This window comes from Camelus dromedarius, chromosome 11 (genome assembly GCF_036321535.1).
Source record: "Camelus dromedarius isolate mCamDro1 chromosome 11, mCamDro1.pat, whole genome shotgun sequence".
Lineage (NCBI taxonomy): Eukaryota > Metazoa > Chordata > Mammalia > Artiodactyla > Camelidae > Camelus > Camelus dromedarius.
In genome coordinates this window covers 52289750-52309063 of record NC_087446.1, presented here as the reverse complement: position 1 = coordinate 52309063, position 19314 = coordinate 52289750, and the positions used below count along the sequence as shown (strand labels likewise).

At 49.3% G+C, this 19314-nt stretch overlaps 1 protein-coding gene across 1 annotated transcript in view; it reads left to right on the top strand.

Annotated features, from left to right (window-relative positions):
* Positions 1 to 19314, top strand: part of VDR (vitamin D receptor) — a 54809-nt gene that overhangs the window by 24744 nt on the left and 10751 nt on the right. Inside the window, exons 4-6 of the mRNA XM_031462685.2 lie at positions 9435 to 9565; positions 16368 to 16552; positions 16813 to 16933. Of these exons, the coding sequence (XP_031318545.1) occupies positions 9435 to 9565; positions 16368 to 16552; positions 16813 to 16933 (437 nt within the window). The remainder of the gene's footprint in view (positions 1 to 9434; positions 9566 to 16367; positions 16553 to 16812; positions 16934 to 19314) is intronic.

Here is a 19314-nt window from a genome sequence, read left to right as displayed (position 1 = left end):
TTTGGTTAATTTGTGGACCCCACCCCCAAATCCTCTTACTTCCGAGACCACAACCTCTTGGGGTTCAGCTCTAGGAAATGGAACTCCTAGGTGGCTGCTTGTTGAATTTTGACATGTGAGAGGTCAGTTCCTCATTAGAGTGGCTTCAACCCCTGTGCTTCTGGGCTTGCTGCCCTCGGACACGCCACCAGGCTGTGACTCCTTGGGAAAGGCCCGGATTAGGCATCCAGGTGGAGGGAAGACAAGTTTCCTCTTGCCCAGGGCCGAGCATAGGAGATGGGAAAATGGACAGGGACGGCAGGTTTGTACATCCACGGACCCACAGTCTGGCTTGTTGTGTGTGGGCATGTTGTGCTGCTGTGACCCATCCTCAGCCCCTCTCTCCAAGACCCCTTAGAGTCCGCTGATGGCTGATGCCCACAACCCCTGCCTGCTAGGGCTAGCACTATGGGCAGCCCCTCTGGTTACCCAGTCCTCTAACTACCTTGTATCTTTACTGTCTCCATCTTGATGACTGAGCCATGCTGTAATTTCTGAAGAGCCACCATCTCTGTTGCTTGGCTTGAATTTTGTTTTATAAGCACACACACACACACACACACACACACACACACATATACACAATTGATCCTCATTATTTGTACATTCTGTATCTGTAAATTTTTTTATTGAAGTATAGTTGTTTTAAGATGTTTTGTTAGTTTCTGGTGTACAGCAAAGTGATTCGATTATATACGCGTATATATTCTTTTTCAGATTCTTTTCCATTATAGATTATTATAAGATATTGAATATAGTTCCCTGTGCTATACAGTAGGTCCTTGTTGTTCATCTGTTTTTATAATAGTGTGTATGTGTTAATCCCAAACTCCTAATATAATCCTTCCCTCCTTCCCCTTTAGTAACTAAAAGTTTGTTTTCTATGCCTGTGAGTCTGTTTCTGGGTTTTGTAAATAAGTTCATTTGGATCATTTTTTTTTTTGATTCCACGTGTAAGTGATGTTTGTCTTTCTCTGTCTGACATACTTCACTTAGTATGATACTCTCTAGGTCCATCCACGTATCTGCAAATTTGACCACCTGCTGAAATTTACTTGTAATCTCAAAATCAATGCCTGCAGTGCTTCTGTGGTCATTTGTGGACACGTGCAGAGTGGGGAAATGCTCAAGTCTCCCGATGCACACGCTCCCCGCTGGGGCTGAGCAAGATGTTCTGCTTCCTGTCTCAGCTTTCACACTATAAATGTATCCTTCTTGCGGTCTTTTTAGTGCCACCTTTTTTTGCACATTTGTACTTTTTGTTGGTGATTTCATTATTTAAAATGGCCCCCAAGCATGGTGCTGAAATGCTGTCAAGCGTTCCTAAGCCCAAGAAAGCTGCAATGTGCCTTACAGAGAAAAGACCTGTGTTGGACAAGCTTTGTTTAGACATGGGCTATAGTGCTACTGGCTGTGAGTTCAATCTTAATGAGTCAACAATATGTATTAAATGAGATGTCTTTATAAACAGAAAACACACATGAAACAAAGTTATGTACTGATGGATTGGTGAAAATGCTGCGACTGGAGGCTTGCAGGAACCCAGCCCATATTCCCTTAGGAGCAGTGTTTGGTATTCGCTGATTCAGTGTTCATGATGGCTTTATAGAACGCAATTACCGCAAATAACAGGAACAGACTGTCTACATGTAATTTCTCCTCTTCTTTTCCCCCCTCCCCCTCCATCTCATTTGCTTCATCCAAATTCTTTTTGGTATTCTTCCACTTCAGTCTAGTTCAAATAGTTGTTTGAGAATTTCATTGTCACTTGTATCTGTGAAATCCTGATCCTGGGAAGGAAGGCCTCTGTCAGTGGAGGGTACTTCTCTGGGGTGGGCACCTTGTCCTCGGGGACACAAAGATAGGTGCACCCGAGTCCTTGCTCTAGGAGCTCACGCAATCCTGCAACAGCAGCTCCCAAGGAAAGAGCATCACTTCATTGGAGTCACTGGCTATTTTCTCAACCCTAGGGACCAGTATGACCATTTAGTGTTTGATTGACTCCAAAGATAGTCAAACTCAACTGCTCTAGAAGCTAGTTGTGGTCATCCCAGCAGGTCCAAGACTCATAGCCAAACTAAAGTGTGATTATGAGGGTTGGTCAGTTGTACTGATCTGTGGTCAGGAATTAGAGACCTGCTGGCCAGTTCCTCCTGCAAGCTATTTCGTGCTGTTTCTGCTTCCTGCTTCTCTGGAATACACGGACAGCCTCAGAGAAAGATGACATTCTCGGTGTGAATAAAACGTGGACATGGGCAGGCTTCTGGATGGTTACATGTTTTGGCAATAATGTTAACAACCAGAGCATAAGCAAGAGCCATAGGAGGAAAATACGCATAGAGTATCTATGTTACTATATATATATATAGTGTGTGTGTATATATATATAGTGTGTGTGTGTATATATATATAGTGTGTATGTGTATATATATATGTGTGTGTGTGTGCGTGTGTGTATAGTAATGATCTGTGGATGTGGATGAATCTCTGGTCATAGATGGCTTTGCCCAGGCTCTGATACAAAGGGAAATGTGTGAAGGACAGAGAAGAAAATCAGAGGGGCCCTTTTGATGAAGACAGTGAGGAGTATGGTGAAGTTCAATAGAGTATGGTCCTGGAAGGCAAGACTGAGAAAGAGATCACTCTTTGCCTCTGAATCTTGTTTCCTTCCTCCCTGTTGATCCTCCTTAATCAGGGCACCACGAGGCTGTGTGCAGCAAGCACCAAACTAACAAAGACAGTGTGGAGAAATGCTTTCTGGTTTGCGAGCCCCGAGGTTCTCAGGGATCTTGTTAATTACAGGTCTTGCGGAGTGCAGGCTGGTGAGGATCCAGGAACATGAGGAATGTTTTCTGGCTTTCAGGAAGTTCACCCAAATGATATTTACAGGGGCTATGATGTGAAGGGTAGCAGAGAAGTGGGGCAGATGTCCCGTAACTCAAAGTGCTTAAAGGCAATAGAGTAAATAGAGAGGAGGGGAGGAGCAGGCACTCAGGGCATCCTGTGGGCACAAGTGAATGAGTCATCAAGAAGTCGGTGTTGCTGGAGAGGACTTTGTCCAGGTCAGCTTGGCAGCTGGCCTCCCTCCACAGCTGCTCAAGGACGTGAATGGAAGAGAGTGAGGGGGTCATCCACGGATTGGCCAAGTGTGATGTTCAGATGCTTGGGTAGAGGCCAGAATATTTGGAGAGCCACTGCCTCCTCTCCAAATATTGGCACTAGAGATGTCAAGAATACGGATACGGAGAAGATGGTGCATTTCTTTTTGGTCAGTGTTTTATTTCTTTAAGAACCCAGCACTCTCCTCAGGGCTCCCTGGCATGAATTCCCTCTCAGCACGCCCTGGGAACCCCACGCTTCCAAAATGCCCAGCTCAGGTCCTGCCTCTAGCCCGGTGGCTTCTTTGTCCTACAGGAGTCCTTCAAGCTGCCCCTGCTTCATGCTCTTGGACTTGTGGGGACATACTTTTGACTGCTGCTCTGGCTTGGATTGAGATATGGTAGATTCACAATGAGGACCGTATTATGTAAGAAGACCAGAGGCTTTGGAATCAAACAGATCTTGATTCTAATCTCAGCTTTCACATTTTTTAGCTGTGTGACATAAAGCAAATTCTTTAACTTTCCATTGCCTTTTTGTACCACCTGTGAAACAGAGATAATACCTCTTCTGAAACATTGTTGGGAGCGTCAGGGAGAATATGTAAAGTCTGGCAAAGAAGGGTCTCAGTAAGAGGCTCTTATTGTCACTGTCCCTTTGTAGTGTCTTAGTTTCTGAGAACAGACAGTCCTTTTCTCTCCTCCATCATGGAACCTGGGTGTGTGTAACTATGATGTGTCAGCAAGAGGCTCTGATAAAAGGTCCCTGAACAGGGGTTAAATATCAGGTGTGAGAAAGGAAGGGCTGGTCCAGGGGCCCCAGAGAACTTCAGATCTATCAAGGGCTTTGCAGGACCTGGTTGGTGCTCAGAGAAATTGGACATTGGTCGCTGCAGCTCACACAAGGGTGGTGGATCTTCCATCAGGAGCAACAATGTATGAAGCAGCAATATGTTTCGAGCCTCTCTGTCTGCAGAGCCCTGCACCAGACACGCAGAGAGTAGGTGAAAGCTGTGGAGTCTGCTTCCAGGGCCTCGCATTCTCACTGGGATGGGTACACACCCTTTCTTCAGCCACCCTTCAGCACTCCCTCCCACTGCCTCTGCCTGCCAGTGTCTCTCCCTTCCCTTTATTTGTACTGGGTCCTGCTTCCTTTATTTAATCCTTATAACACCCCCTTCTATATTGTGGTTTCCATTTTATAGATGTGGAAACTGAGGTATGGGGGGATTAAGTAACTTGCCCAAGGTGGTGTATTAGAATTTAAACCCGAATAGATCAATCTAAGTCTTTTTTTCATTTAATTTTTTTTTTTAGTTATAGAGGGTGATGGATTTTGTTGTTGTTGTTGTTGTTGTTGTTTTGTCGGGTTAGTAATGTCCATGTATGGTTTAAAAAAAAAAAAGATGTAGTTCAAAAGGGGATAAAAGTAAAAAGTAATTCTCCTTCTTAGGACCGAGTCTCAGGTCCCTAACTCCTCCCCAGAATCTGCTGTTACCAAATCGTTGTGTTCACTTCCAGGTTCTTTATAGAGAAGTGTGGATGTGTGCTTGTGTGTGTACGTGCTCAGCTGCACACACATGGGAGTCTAGTATTCACACCGCTCCACATCTCACTTTTTCCTGCCAAAGAACATTCCTTCAAGCCTATCCCCATTTCAGCATTCTTCCGCTGCCCCTTTCACAGTCACGCCATTTGTCTGGATGTCCTGTGACATTGTGAGCCAGTCCCCTATTGGCGGGCACCTAGCTTCTGTCCTCTGCTTCTCCACACAGTCCTATAGTAAACACCCTTGTGCATGTGTCTTTGGGCCCCTGGACTGGTCTACCGGCAGGATAAATTCCTGGAAATGCCTTTACTGTGATAAAGGCTCTGTGCATTTCGTATATTGATAGAGACAGGCAGACCTCCGTTTATTGTGCTTTGCTTTATTGCACTTTGCAGATATTGTGTTTTTTTACAAACGGAAGGTTGGTGGCAACCCTGCATTGTCAGGTGATAATTAGCGTTTTTTTAAGCAATAAAGTATTTTTAAATTAAGGTGCATACATTGTTTTTATAGATGTAATGCTATTGTATACTTAATAGATCACAATGTAGTGTAAACATAATTTTTATATGCACTGGGAAACCCAAAAGCTGTGTGGCTCACATTATTGCGATACTGGCTTTATTGCGGTGGTCTGGACCCAGACTCACGATATCTCAACGTATGCCTGTGTTTCCAAATTCTCCTCCAAACAAGAGGCCCATGCTCTTTACCAGTGTTAACATATTTTCCTTTAAAGGTGGATTTTTTTTAACCCACCTGCTGAGAACCCCTTGATGTCGCCACACATAAACGTGCCCTGTACGTCTCACTGTCAGACCACACAGGCCTTTCATATCAGGAGCCCTATCAGGCTCCTGTTTCCAGACCAGGCTCTGGGAACCCTGTGACCCTAGAGCTGCCGTGGAGACAGAGCCCGGAGCTAGTACTTGGCCTCAGGCTTGCGTTTTACAAGGTGTGTCTCCGCTGGCAGTGGTCACCTCCTGGAAAAAGACCCTCGTGTCCCAGGTCTGAGACCCTGGCCCCAGGCGCTTGGTGCTTTTGTGAACTGCTTGTCTCCCAAGCTTTGAGGAATTGGTCTCTGGCACAAGAACCGGTCAATGTCCTCTCTTACCCCTGGCTTTCTAGAAACTGCATCTATATTTAGCCCAGTTGCACCACCCCTACTCCCCCTTCCTGAGCTAGGGTATAATTGCCAACCATCCAGAAGATGACAGGGTCCAGGCTCAGAGTGCTGCTGAGGAAATGGGCTCCCATGGAAACTCAAGGCTCTTGTTTCTCAAAACCAAACCAGCTCACAGGCAATTAGCTTTGGGAGGAAGGCCAGGTGGGGCGTGCATCTTCAGGACAAAGCATGGAGCCAGGGGGCAGAAGCTAGATGACAGCCACATGTGGAAGCACGCTGAGAAGGCGGGAGAAGGGGGAAGGACTCGGAGCCCAGGGAAGCCGCCGCACTGAATTGGACTCACCTGGAGGGCCAGCTCCAGAATCCCTGCTCTGGGAAGGGCCTGGATGTGCCTGTGGGGGTGAGTGAGGGAGCTTCCCACCCCCGAACGGTGACCCCACAAGCCAGAATGTGATGACGCACTCCGTGATGTGCAGCCTCCGTCTCCCCAGCCACTGTTCCAGCCTGTCCTCTGATGCTCTGTGGAGAGGAGCCAGGGAAGAGCTGGTAACTGTATGTTTTAATAACAATCATCTTAGAGCTCCGTAAGTGTGCAGGCTGCTTTCTGCTTTGCTCAATGTGGAGACACACTACAAGGCTGGTGGGCTTCGGGACAAGGTGTGGCAAAGGATAAAAACCACAGGCTGCATTCTGACCCCAGGTCTGAGCTCTGCTGTCAGATCATGTGCCTGGCCTGTAGGATTTTTAATATTTTTAACTATTAAATATTTATTAAACATTAAATATTTTTAACATCTTTCTCCCTTCCTTCCTCCCTTTTTCTCTTCCTTCCTCCCTTCATTCCTCCTTTCCTTCCTTTCTTCCCTCCCTCTCTGTCTCTGACTCTTTCTCTCCCCCTCCCTCTTTCCCTCCCTCCTTCCTCCTGCTCCCCCTCTTCCTTTCTCTCTGTCTCTCCCTCCTTGTCCTCATCGTGGTCCTCTTCCTCCTCCTCTTTCTCTCTCAGTACTCTTGGGCTTCATACTACTAGTGTCAGGCTGAAAGCAAGAACTCTGGTCCCCGTCTTCCCCAGTATGTTCTTTCGCCCAGCTCTACATCCTTTGGACTCCCCCCCACCCCCGCCTCTGTAGAGCCCACTCCTGCTGTCCGGCCAGGTTGGGCTGATTGGCTATCTCCAACTCGCCAGTGTGTGGAAGCCAAGGATTTGGCTTCAGATTTACAACACGGGAAAGATCAGAGAAAGATGGTGAAGTTTCCAAATCTCTTTCCAAGCAAATTTGCAGTTGGGGGAGGTGCCTGGTGAGAGCCCAAGGCAGCCCCCATAGAGCCTGAGGAAGGAGAGGAGGGCCTCTGAAGGACGCTGGGGCCCCCTCCCTCTGGGGACCTCAGGAAGCTCTCAACCCCCAGCACAGGGCTGGTGAGAGGCCTGGGCTCATGTGTCTGGAGGGCACGATGTATGATTTTCTTGTTGACTGTGGCCCTGGAGAATTAACAAGGAGACCTCTGAGCCAGACAAGGCAGTGGGTAGGAGGACGGAGCAGGCCCTCAGCTCAGCCCTCAGCAAAATTCTAGTTGTAAAAGGGGAAGAAAAAAAAAAGCAGTTAGTTTGCTCTAATTAGAAACTTGTGGTGCTTGAATAGGTTTAGAGAATTATGGGCATTCTGGGGCCTGTGCATTTGCGGTAACAGGTGGAGCCTCAAGCACCACCAGGTGAGAAAAAGAGACAGGAGTAAAGGGGGAGCCCGCCCCATGCCCTGGCACACACAGACGTGCCCTGCGGTGATGACAGTATCTCATTTCAGGGCAACCAAGGTGCTTCCATATCCTGTTTCTCTGGGAAGCTGCGGTAAATGTGTTGAGCCCCGAGGAGAAAGGCTTCTCGTTTCCATAGGTGTGCAGTCTCTCCCTGGGGAGTCACTGCAGGGGCTGCACCGGCGGCTAAACCACCTTCATATCCAGCACTCCTCCACCTCCCCGCAGAGCCCAGCCTGCTGGTGGCCCCATCGGATAATGAGGGTTGTGACGGGAGGGTGCAGGCGGCCAAGGTCCAAAACCAACAGCAGCTACTTCCCAAAGGTGTCCTTTGCCTTGAGCTGTACTCAAGGGCCAGCTGCCTGGGCTGAGCTTCACTGAGTTCCTGGAGTGTCTGGGGATGAAACAGTATGTTCAGTCCAGGAAGCTAAAAGCTGGGCTTCACATTCACTAAGGTCCCAACTTGGGAAACTTCACTTTTTGCTGAATTGCCTCACTGGTAGGTCTCTTCACCTCCAGGGTCCCCTCCATAAAATGAGGGGGTGCATGAATGTCTCTTGGGTCCCCCAAGGCTCTTTGAATCTATCTACCTGTGACCACCTGTTCCTTTGGCTTCTTCTCGCCTCTCCCATGGGTCAAGTTGGTTTGGTCCCCATCTGTCCATGTCGGCAGATGAATGTGTTTGTCCTAAACCCTGTAGGTGTGCTAGGAAACGTGAACAGTAAGTCATTTTCACCAAAAACATAACTAGTGTAGGACATTGGAGAAGACGTTATCAGTAGCTCATCTCCGGGAAAGGGAAAGGGTTGAGCCTATTTTGCTTTCGAGGCTTAGGCATCTCCTCCTTGGAAGATTCTGCTGCTCACAGAGAAAGTTATTCTGCCCCCATCCTTCACCAGCTAAATCCTGTCACCTGTCCTGGGGCAAAAAAGTGGGGCCTCCCTTTACAGGGGCTGGGGAGAGAGAGAGAGAGGAACCTCTAGGACACAGAAGCTGAGAAGTCTTCTAAGGAGATGTCCTTCATGCAGTCTCATAAAAGTCCCATGTGCTGTGGCTGGCAGCAGGGGAGAAGGCCAGAATTAGGAAAATGAACCCGTGTGTGAGCACACACACATGCGTGCGTGCACACACACACACAGAGTTTTACATAGGATAGGATACCAGGGGTGCCGGTTTCCTAGCTAAGAGCCCTTTGGTAGTTTTCTGCTCTTACAGAACTCTTATTTCCTCTGCCATTTGGAAAGCCAAGGCCAGACATCAGGGCACCCACCTGCTTGTCTGGCGGCTTCTCTTTCTGGGCAGGTTGTCTGGATGTCTGAAGCTATGGTTTGGGCCTTTCTCCCTTCTCCATGCACCTGTGCACTCTCTGTCCCTGGAACAGGAATGCTCCAGTCACCAGCCTCTGAACTCTAGGAAACTTAAAGCTGAGACCAGCATCCTTGCCTCTCATGATGACACTAAAGGCAGTGAGGGCTACTCGGCAGATTTCAGTATTTAAAAAAAAAATTGCTAGATAAATTCACTCGTATATTTCCTGTGTAATAAAAAAGAAAGTGGGTGCGGGTAGAGTACTGTGAAGTAAGTAAAAGCAATGATGGGGACAGAGTAGGCAATGAAAGAGAAGGGCCCCTTTGCAAACACAGCAAGTCCGAGGGTTGGGCAGCAGTGACCACTGAGAGGGGCCAAGGGCGGGGCTGGGCCTCCATCCTCAGCGGGAGACATGGAAGGAACCGCTGCGGAGGCAGGTAGATCTCGTGGTCACAGCCCCCCACCCCCACCCCCACCCTCCTCTCCCGCTAGCGGCTCTCCAGTAGGCTGGGCTGAGAGACTGGGAGGTGGGTGACCTAGCGGAGGGTCTATGCTCTCTCTGCAGGCGGAGCATGAAACGGAAGGCGCTGTTCACCTGTCCCTTCAATGGAGACTGCCGCATCACCAAGGACAACCGCCGCCACTGCCAGGCCTGCCGGCTCAAGCGCTGTGTGGACATCGGCATGATGAAAGAGTGTGAGTTTCACGGGCGGGGCCCGGGCGGGGTCAGGGGAAGGCGCTGGCTGCTGTTTATACAGGCTTGGTTAAAGAGGTCTGCTTGCCCTTCCTCCGTAGCTGCCTGCATTTGGGGTTCAACCAGGGGTGTGAGTGGGCGGGGAGGCTGGAACTCCAAGGTCAAAGGCCCCCAGGGGGTCCTGCCAGCCTTTCTGGGATCTGCGTATGTGTCTCTGAGGCCTGGGAAGGGCTCTCAGCTCCAGTGCGAGGCCGGTGAGTAAGAACAAGCAGGGCACCGCCTTCATGAACCCCCGAGTTAGTCTTCCTAGAAGACATCACTGCTGTTCTTACAGCATCCTCTTCCCAGGACCTTCAGGGAAAGGATGAGGCTCAAGGACCCCAGGGTTCTTTGGACTTTGGAAGAGAGGGCTGCTGTGGGTGAAGAGGGGCAGGAGTGATGGGGAAGAGAAATATTCAGAGCCTGGCTGTCAGAGGGGTTCCTGCCCTACCCTAGCCTTCCAGTCACTCTGGCTCAGTGAGCGGGTTCAAGGGTTGATTCCCAGGGGAGACCAGATGGAAGGATCCTGAAAGGGGAAGGACTGGACTCTGGGAGGACCCCCAGATCCAGATGGAGAAAGAAGAGCAATCCTCTAGGACTTCCTGTCCAGCTCTGGGGTTGCAGGAGAGGACCCACCATTAAAACCAACCTCTGGACTTTGCATCTGAGCTCTGGTACCAGTTACTTGGTAACCAGAGTAGCCATTGAATTCAGCAGACCTTGGGAGGGGCTGGCCACGCCCTCCCTGGGCTAGAGGCAAAGGCACAGGGCCCGCCTGGGCATGGGTGCCCTCTGCACACTCTGCCCCTGCCCTGCCTCTTGCTTGTCCCTGTCTTTGGTCTGTACTCTGACCCCTCTTGGCCCTGGGACTAGGCCTGTGCCCTGCTAAGCTGTGGGCCTGGGGAGGCCAGTGGGGATATTCAGAAGCAGGCACCTCCTGGCTATGGGGCCAGTTCTCTGCGGGCATGGAAAGAGGCCCAATACAGGAAAGATGTGTCTGCTACAAAGAAAAAGCCACAGGACAGGGCTGAGGGGATGGGAAATTTCTTCCTTGATAGGAAAAGACATTCTGTGTTTTTGGGAAGCAGAGGCAGAGTGGAGGCCCCAGGGAGGCCTCCTCCGGCCTTGACAGGCTCCTTTCTGGTGGGCCACAGCTCTTCATTCCTGATCCCGGCTCCCCAGCCAACACTGGCAGCTCTGGAAGAAGTTTCCAGGCCGTCGTGCCTCCTCGCCCCCACAGGAGGGTGCAGGCCTGGGCACGCCATCACTCCCAGCCCTGTCCCCTGCCCCGCCCGGCTCCTGTTTATCCTGGAGCAGTGGAGGCTCAAGACCTGGGTGCCTCATGGGGCTTCTCACACGTTGGCTTAGTGCAGCTTGCCCTGCGCGAGGTGCTAAGCGGAACATAAATAGGATGCTGCATGCATGGCCCCTGCCCCTGCTGAGCACGCAGCCTCCACAGGGCAGGGAGTCGTGGTTCTAAGGCTCCAGCCAACCAAGAACGGCCCGGAGTTACACCGCTAGGATTCAGTAAGGCTCTGCCACAGGCGTTCCAGTCGGGGCCAGCCTCCCTGATGTGCCCAAGGTGCCTCTCCTATGTCCCAGGAGAAAGGAGATGTTCCATCAACTCAGGACAGAAAGAACACTTAGCAATCATCTGAGACCCAGAAAGGCAAATATGCCACGATTGGAGTCAGAAGGCAAGTTGGGACTAGACTCCAACTCCTTGTCTCTCCTACATCCCTCCTGGTCCCCAGAGGGAGCACTGCATCCCCCGTGATGAGCCAGGCCTTGAGGGTCTCAGGGTGCCCCTGCCCCAGGAGCACCACATGGTGGGAGGTCAGCCATCCAGAAGTGGAGGCCCACCCCTGGCCCCCACAGCTTTGTGCCTCAGCCACCCCAACCCAAGCCTCTGTCCCTCTGATGGAGTCCCGAGCCCCCATCCTGCTCTCTGCCCTGGGTAGCCCTGTGCTCAGCACTCTGGCCACACTAGTGCAGAGAGCTGTGCTGAGTTAGGAATGGACTGGCAGAGCTGAGCGCTTGGGGTCAGGGCCCCAGAGCTCCAGTTAAACCGAAAGTTGGACCAGCACTAGGTTCACTCTTTCCACTGCCCCAAAGGGAAGGTCCTCCAGGAAGAACTACAGTTCCCTGCCTCAGGTTAGCCCAGCTCTGGGAGGCCTGTCTATATGTCTGGGCCTGGAGCTCCCCAGCTCAGATCTCTAGGAGAGCTGCTTATGTACCACCTGGGCTTGCCTAGCCTCCTGGAGACAACTGTCAACATTAGTAAAACCACAGGACACCCCAGGTCTCCCTTCGAAGGGAGCTGCAAACCCAGGCTCCTTTCTGTCAAGGCGGGGAGGTGGCCCTTCCCTAGAGAAGGCCTAGGAAGAGGGGGAGGGGGAGGGGATGAGTGTGGGAACCAGGGTTTGCTGACCACTGACTGTACCAGTGTCAGGCACTAGGGCTTTCTTTAGTTAAAGTCTGACAACTATCCCTAAATATGTAAATACTTCTATTTTTATTTTTTTGTGATAAATAAGCAAAGTCAGAGGAATTAAAATATCATGCCTCCAAGCTAATAACCTAGGTCTGTGTGCTTCCAGAGGCCAGACCTGTGGGCTCCACCCCAGCACCGCCCTCAGGCACCGCCAGGGGGCCAGAGCTCCTCCACTGTGCATTTCCAGGCACTGCCTGGGGCCCTAAGGGATGGGCTGAAGAGAGTTTGTTCCCACTGAAAACTCTCTTTCTCTCTCTTCAAGTCCGGGTTGATGCCCTTGGAGCCCAAGAAATTTCAGAGTTGAGTTCTGGCCTCTTGTAGACCTGGCCTGCCCAGAACCACCTTTCATGTGTACTTGTTCAATGTCTGTATACACGTACATCTTTTCTGTGCAGCATGAACACAGCCCCTGGCACGTAGTAGGTGCTCAGTAAATACATGTTGAATGAATATTAGCTCCCTGTGATGTTTCTTTGTATCTCTACATCTCCCGCTGATTTATGGATCAGGAAGCTCTCCCAAACCTGGTATTATCTGTCATTCTTTTGGAAAAATTTTATGTCTGCTTCCCCGAGGTTGTCTTTTGGCCACCAGTGGCAACCTGAAATGTTTTTAAGTTGTTCATGCTTTCAGATCTCGACTCCCCAACTCTAGGCTTCATGGAACAGGGACCATCTTGCACGGGATTCACTTGAGCAAAGCCATTTACACACTCGGCAAGGCATTGAGAAGTTCCTAAGCCACCACACGGATTTCACAAAGTCCGTGTCCACAGCTCATGGCCTTTAGTCATTGGAGAGCCCATCAGTGGGCTTCTAACTTCAGTGGCTTTTAACTTCAAAACTACTACATGATAGTTATGGTATTTTTAAGTAGCAATTCATTGAGAAAATGATTTTTAAATCTTTTGTGAAGTTAATAACCCCTTTAAACAAATGACTTATTTCATAAATCACAAAGACATCTGCATATGTGAGAGACTTATGATTTACTTAGTCCCCAGACAGTGTTGCCTGGAGGGAGGACCGTGGATTGGCAGCCTCCATTTGAAACCAGCAGATTTCAGCGTTTCTTCCTCTAGTACCACACACAGGATGGTGGTTGCTACTGACAGATGTGATGGAAAGGAGCAATGTCATAAGGTTAACCTCAAATCTCTGAACTTTATCACATACAAGTTTTGCTACTTTAACTTTCCACACTTTTTGGGTGGATTGGAACACCTTGTGTGTCCGAACTCCACGGCTGAGGACCAGGGTCGTACTGAGCATTCATAGCTGATTACAGTCATGGGCAGTGTTGGGTAGTGGACACTAAAAAGCAAACTTCCCAGGCCTACAATTTGTTAGCTGTGTGGCTTTGAGCAAGGTGTATAGCCTCTCTGGGCCTCGGTTCCCTTTTCTGCAAAATGAAGATAGTAGCATCTGCCTTAGGGGTTATTACAAGGACTAAATAATGTGAGTTAATATATAAGAAGCACTTAGAGTATGAAAATGAATATATGTCTGTATATGTACAACTGAAACATTTTGCTCTACAGCAGAAATTGACACAACATTGTAAACTGACTGTACTTCAATAAAAAAGAATACAAATTTTTAAAAAAAACCACTTAAAATAGTGCCCAGTACATTAAAAACTCTATTTTTTCCCTTTTTCATAAAAACTCTATTTTTATTAACAGTATTTTTTGAGGGGGATTATATAGCTCAAGTGGTAGAGTGCACGCTTAGCATGCACGAGGTCCGGGGTTCAATCCCCAGTACCTCCTCTGAAAATAAAGAAATAAACTTAATTACCTCCCCCCCAAAAAAAACAACTAAATAAATCACTCTTCAAAAAATATTTCTAAAAAAAACAGTATTTTTTGTTACATAAAACTTGATCACCAGGATTTCTAGCTCCCAACAGATTAGAACTCTGAAGGGGGATAAAGACACACACCAAGAAGAAGAGATAAGTACGTAGGTTAACAGAGCACAGCAGATGGGTATGAAAAGTAGCACAAGAGCTCAAAACCACAGCAGGCTGAGTCACACAGTGCAGGGAACAGCCCTGTGCAGTTCTGAGTTCATAACCTTGTTCCTGCAAAGTCCTATAATTATTCAGAATGGGATGTCTCTGAATCATCAAGAAAAGGTTACATGATGTCACAGGTGTTCCGTTACAAGGTGTTCTGTCTTGAAAAAACTTCAATCACAATCATTTAAATTAAAAATGTAAGCTTCACTCAGTGATCCGGTGGACTGGCCTATGCTATGCCGACATTGGAGGGTACGTGTGGCATTGGTGCACATCCCACCATCGTTTCCTGAGCCCGGACGATGACCAGCACATAGTAGGTTCAGTCGGTGTTGACATGTTGGGTGTCCAATCTACCAGACTATTGGGCGAGGACCATGGTGGCCAGGAAGCCCCACTGTGCCAGCCTTGGTGGGAGAGACACAGGCATTATACGATGTGGCCCCTGCCCTTAGGGAGCCTGCAGTTTCCATGAAGGCTCTTTCTATGCACAAGGGGAAACGCGGTGGCAAGAGTGAGCAGGTCATGTTCTCAGGTCAGCAGTCCCAGCATGTCCAGAGGCCCTTAGAAATAAGGTTGGAAAGTTAGGAAGTGAAATCGTGGAGAATCTTGATTTTAGTTTGGACATGGTTAGCAGGAAGGGTCCAGAGAAAGTTTCTGAGCAGGAGAGTGACATCACAGAATCACAGGGGGTTATCAGAGCCCCGACAGGCTGCAGACACGCCTGTGGGCACACAGGGCCAGCCCCCTAGCCAGCCCCCCCGCCACTCGTCTCATTGCCTGCTCTGCCCGCCCCTCAGGTGCGCAGGTAAGAGCAGACACGGAATCTTGGCTTCCCCAGGCTAGGGCCTTGCACCCTCCCTTGGATGGGATGCCCCCTGCTCCTTCCTCTCCCATCCAGCTTGACCTCTTGGGGTCTGAGCAGACACCCTCTGTGGGAGGAGGGCTGGCAGCTCTTTGGGCAGGTGAGTCAGTAACCTGGGCGTGGCCTCCTCCCCGTCTTCCTCTAGGTATGGTTTACCTCAGCTGTGGAGGGAAAGCGCCATCTTTTGCTGCCGGCTTCCTTTTCCTGCTGTGCCCACTCCCACCCCCCGCAGGCTCTCCCCCTGCCAACTTCCCTTGTCCTCCCCCCACCAGAGGAACCTGGGCCAGTGGGCCTTTCTCAAAGCCTGGAACCCACCCACTCTGAGGTTGTGGTTCCTTTCCCTGCTCTTGTGAAACTCCGTTCTGTGGGCAGATGCCCTGGCAACACCAGCACAGAGCAAGCAGCTACAGGCTGCCAGCCCCTCTGCCCACTCCTGCCGTCAGCACTCTGCAAGCCCTGGCCGGGAGGGCTGTGTGCCGGGCACCCCTGCTCGCAGCCCCACCCTCCCAGCAGCTGCCCCAGGACAGCGAGGCCCCAAGACCCTGCGCAGCCTGCAGGAGGCTGGGGCTCCCGTGGTCAGACCCCCTGGGTGGCCGCTGGAGAGAGCTCCCCAGATTAAGGCTGTGAGCTGTTATCCTCCGGGACTTCCAGAGGACTTGGAAACTTGAGCAGAAATTTCAAGACTGAACAGTGGAAGGATGGGTTGTCTTGCAGGGAACCAATGAGGTAGTCTTTCTACATTGGTCAAAGTAGATCACGGGCCTGGAAACTTGGATGTGGGAATGGCCGTGTAGTGGGGTCTTCTCAGCATCTCCCAGCTTCCAGCACTGTGACTGTGCAGACAGTGACTCTTCCTCCACCCAGTGTATCCCTCAGGACCAGGGAACCTAGGGAGCAGGGAGGAGGGACGAGATCAAAAGTTTAGTGAGCGTCTGCTCTGTGCTAGGCCAGCATTCAGGTCTCAGAACACTCGGTCCTTTGAGGTAGGATCCCCATATACACACACTTTATGGAGGAAGGAACAAAAAAGGGACTTAGAAGAGATCAGATGGTCCAAAATTTTCATTTTTAGAAACAAGCAAACAAAAGCCAGGAGAGTTCAGTTTGCCCAGAGTCAGACACCTTGTTCTTGAGATCCTAGCCTCCCGCAATAATGCCCAAACATCCCACCTCTCAAATCCCATTTCCTCCTCTCTCACACACACCTGCCTTCTCAGCATAGAACACGTGTATAGTGTGGGCTCGGAGTCCCTCTGGTGGGATGCCCCGTGAGCTCCGAGTGTGAGGGCACAGCCCCTCCCATCCTGTGCCTTTACACCTGGAGGAAGGTTTCTTGGAGGCGCTGCAGGCCCAGCCCTCCTGACCACCCGCTCCCACTCTACAGTCATCCTGACGGATGAGGAGGTGCAGCGGAAGCGGGAGATGATCCTCAAGCGGAAGGAGGAGGAGGCCTTGAAGGACAGCCTGCGGCCCAAGCTGTCCGAGGAGCAGCAGCGCATCATCACTGTCCTGCTGGACGCCCACCACAAGACCTACGACCCCACCTACACCGACTTCATCCACTTCCGGGTACGCCACCCGCTGGCCTGAGGCATGAGCCCACCTCATGGAGAACCACCAGCAGAGCCTGGGCTCAGGAGTGGGACGGAGGGTGAGGGGGATCTGGGCACAGAACCCAGGAAGGGATGGAGGCTGCTCTGCCCCTCTGGCACAGGGGAGAGCTCCCCCTCCCATAGACCATCCTTGAAACCACTCCAGCCAGAGATCAGGCCAGGGTAGGAAGATGCCCTCCAAATACGAGATTCTGATACTCCACCTTTCTCTTCCAGCCTCCAGTTCGTATGGGTGAGGGTGCAGGGAACCATCCTTTGAGGTCTTCCTGCATACACATGCCCAGCTTCTTTGGAAACTCGTCCTCCTCCTGCTCAGATCACTACACTTTCTCTCCAGGTAAGCAGGACTACACGCCTCCTCCCCGAGAGCCCAGAGCTTCTGCAGCCCACCTGTCCTTGCTGCAGATGGAAGGAGAGTACTTCCCTGCAGAACAACCCCATTTTTAGAGAAGAGGCATCACTCGCCCGCGGGCCCATGCTGAGGACGCTGAGGAAGAGGCCAGGCTGGACTCCGGCGAGCAGGGTCAGCCCGCCGAGCCTCTGTTCCTCGCTGTGAGCCAGGCTTCTGCCCCTGGCTCCCTCCCAGCTCACTCCCTGGTTCCTTGAAATGATATTTTGAGCCTGGGCCCTTGGGGTTTTTTGTTTGTTTGGTTGGTTGGTTTTTTCCTTTTCAGTTTTATTGAGATATAATTGACATATAACATTGTATAAGTTTAAAGTACACAATATGATTTGATATATGTATATTTTGCAAAATGATTGCCACAATAAGTTTAGTTAACCTCACAGGTTTACAAAGATTTTTGTCCCCTGTGATAGTCTTTAAGATCTACTCTCTTAGCAGTTTTCAAATATAGTGTTGTTAGCTACAGTCATCAGGGTCTGAGTCTTTGGAAGGTGAATTTTGGCATAGAAGGAGAAGATGGGGGTCCCACTACAGCCCACCTTACCCTCAAGCCCAGGGGATGGGGACACTATGGCCCCAGAGGGCCTGTGTCGTCCAGTTCATCCTTCTTCTTCTTCTTCTTTTTTTTTTTTTTTTTGAGGGAAGTAATTAGTTTTGTTTATTTACTTACCTGATGGAGGTACTGTGGATTGAACCCAGAACCTTGTGCATGCTAAGCATGAGCTCTACCAATTGAGCTATACCCTCCCCCCAATCCTTGCTTTCTTCTTATGGTTCTTTTCTATCTTTCTCTTCATCCTCCTGCCTCATCATCCCCCTGGCCTTGCCTTCATCCCTCTACCTCTCACCCAACCTGGTGCCCTCTGCTTGGAACCTGTAGAATAGGGATGGAAAAGCCCCCTTCTCTCTAGGGAACTAGAACCCTCAGATATGGTACTTCCAGACTTATTGAGGGATCTGTGTCCAGATCCAGAGTAGATGGGAGGGGTCCTTGTGCCAACTAGACCAAGATAACAGTGGAGCTGGTTGTTGTGTCCACCCACCAGCACTGACCACTGCACGGATAATGGATCCTCTGAGCTCCTCTCATAGTTACCCTTTCAGGAACCACCCCTGCCCCCCCAGGTTAACTTACTCTGCTCCCTGTCCTCCTCTTTTTTCTTGATGCTATGCTTATTTGTATCAGTGAGGGTCAATCTGCATGTTATACATTGGTCTGTACTTCAACTTTTAATAATAATTTTATATTATTTAGCAGTTTTGATTCCCTCTCATGGGTTAATTAATTTCGAGTGCTCAACACCCCCCCATGGTATGTTCAGTATAGCATATATTTATTTAAAAATTCAAACCAGCTGGGGGGAGAGTATAGCTCAAGTGGTAGAGTGCATGCCTGGCATGCACAAGGTCCTGGGTTCAATCCCCAGTACCTCCTCCAAAAAAAATAAATAAATGAATAAACCTAATTACCTCCCTCCCCCCACCAAAAAAAAATTCAAACCAGTTATGTTTAATTTTTTTAAATTATTATACAAAAGTAATACATATTCATTGTATACATTCAGACAATATAAACAAAATTATATATAATACATAATCTTTAATCCTACCATCCAAAGATAATCACTGTCAACACTCTGATGTATCTTTTCCCCAATTTTTTTAAACACATATATACATTCAGAAGTGGAATTGTGCCATATGCAGTCTGTAACTTGCTTTTTTCCCTTAATAGTATGTTGTATCATATTTTCATGCCATTCAGTACACACCTAGAACATCATTTTTAAAGGCTTCTTAGTATTCTGGGGTATCATGTCCAATAACATGTCCAAATTCCCTGTCACTGGATATCCAGATTTCCCCCCAGCTTTTTATTAAGGTAACAGTATGCTTGTGGTTAAATATTTGCACTTATTCTGAATTTTTCCTTATGCTGAATTCATGGCGGTAGGATCACTGGTCATAGAGTGTATATAACTGTAGGATTTTGACCCTCATGGTCAAATATCTTTCTAGATTGCTTGCACAAATGTATGCCTCCCTTAGCACCCCAGCACTGCACAATGATTGCCTAATTCTCTGCATCTTTACAAATACTGGTGTCAACATTTGAATGTACTTGTTTCTAGTTTGTGGGTGAAAAGCAGATGTTCTACTTGATTGGCAGTTCTTTGATAATCAATGAGGTTGAACATTGTTTTCCACAAGTTTATTGGTTCCGAATTCATCTTTAATTTGAGATCATGAGGAATAACATGTAAAATCACAGTTTGAAGAAGTCTCGTATCTCGGTGTGCCTCTAAGCTTTG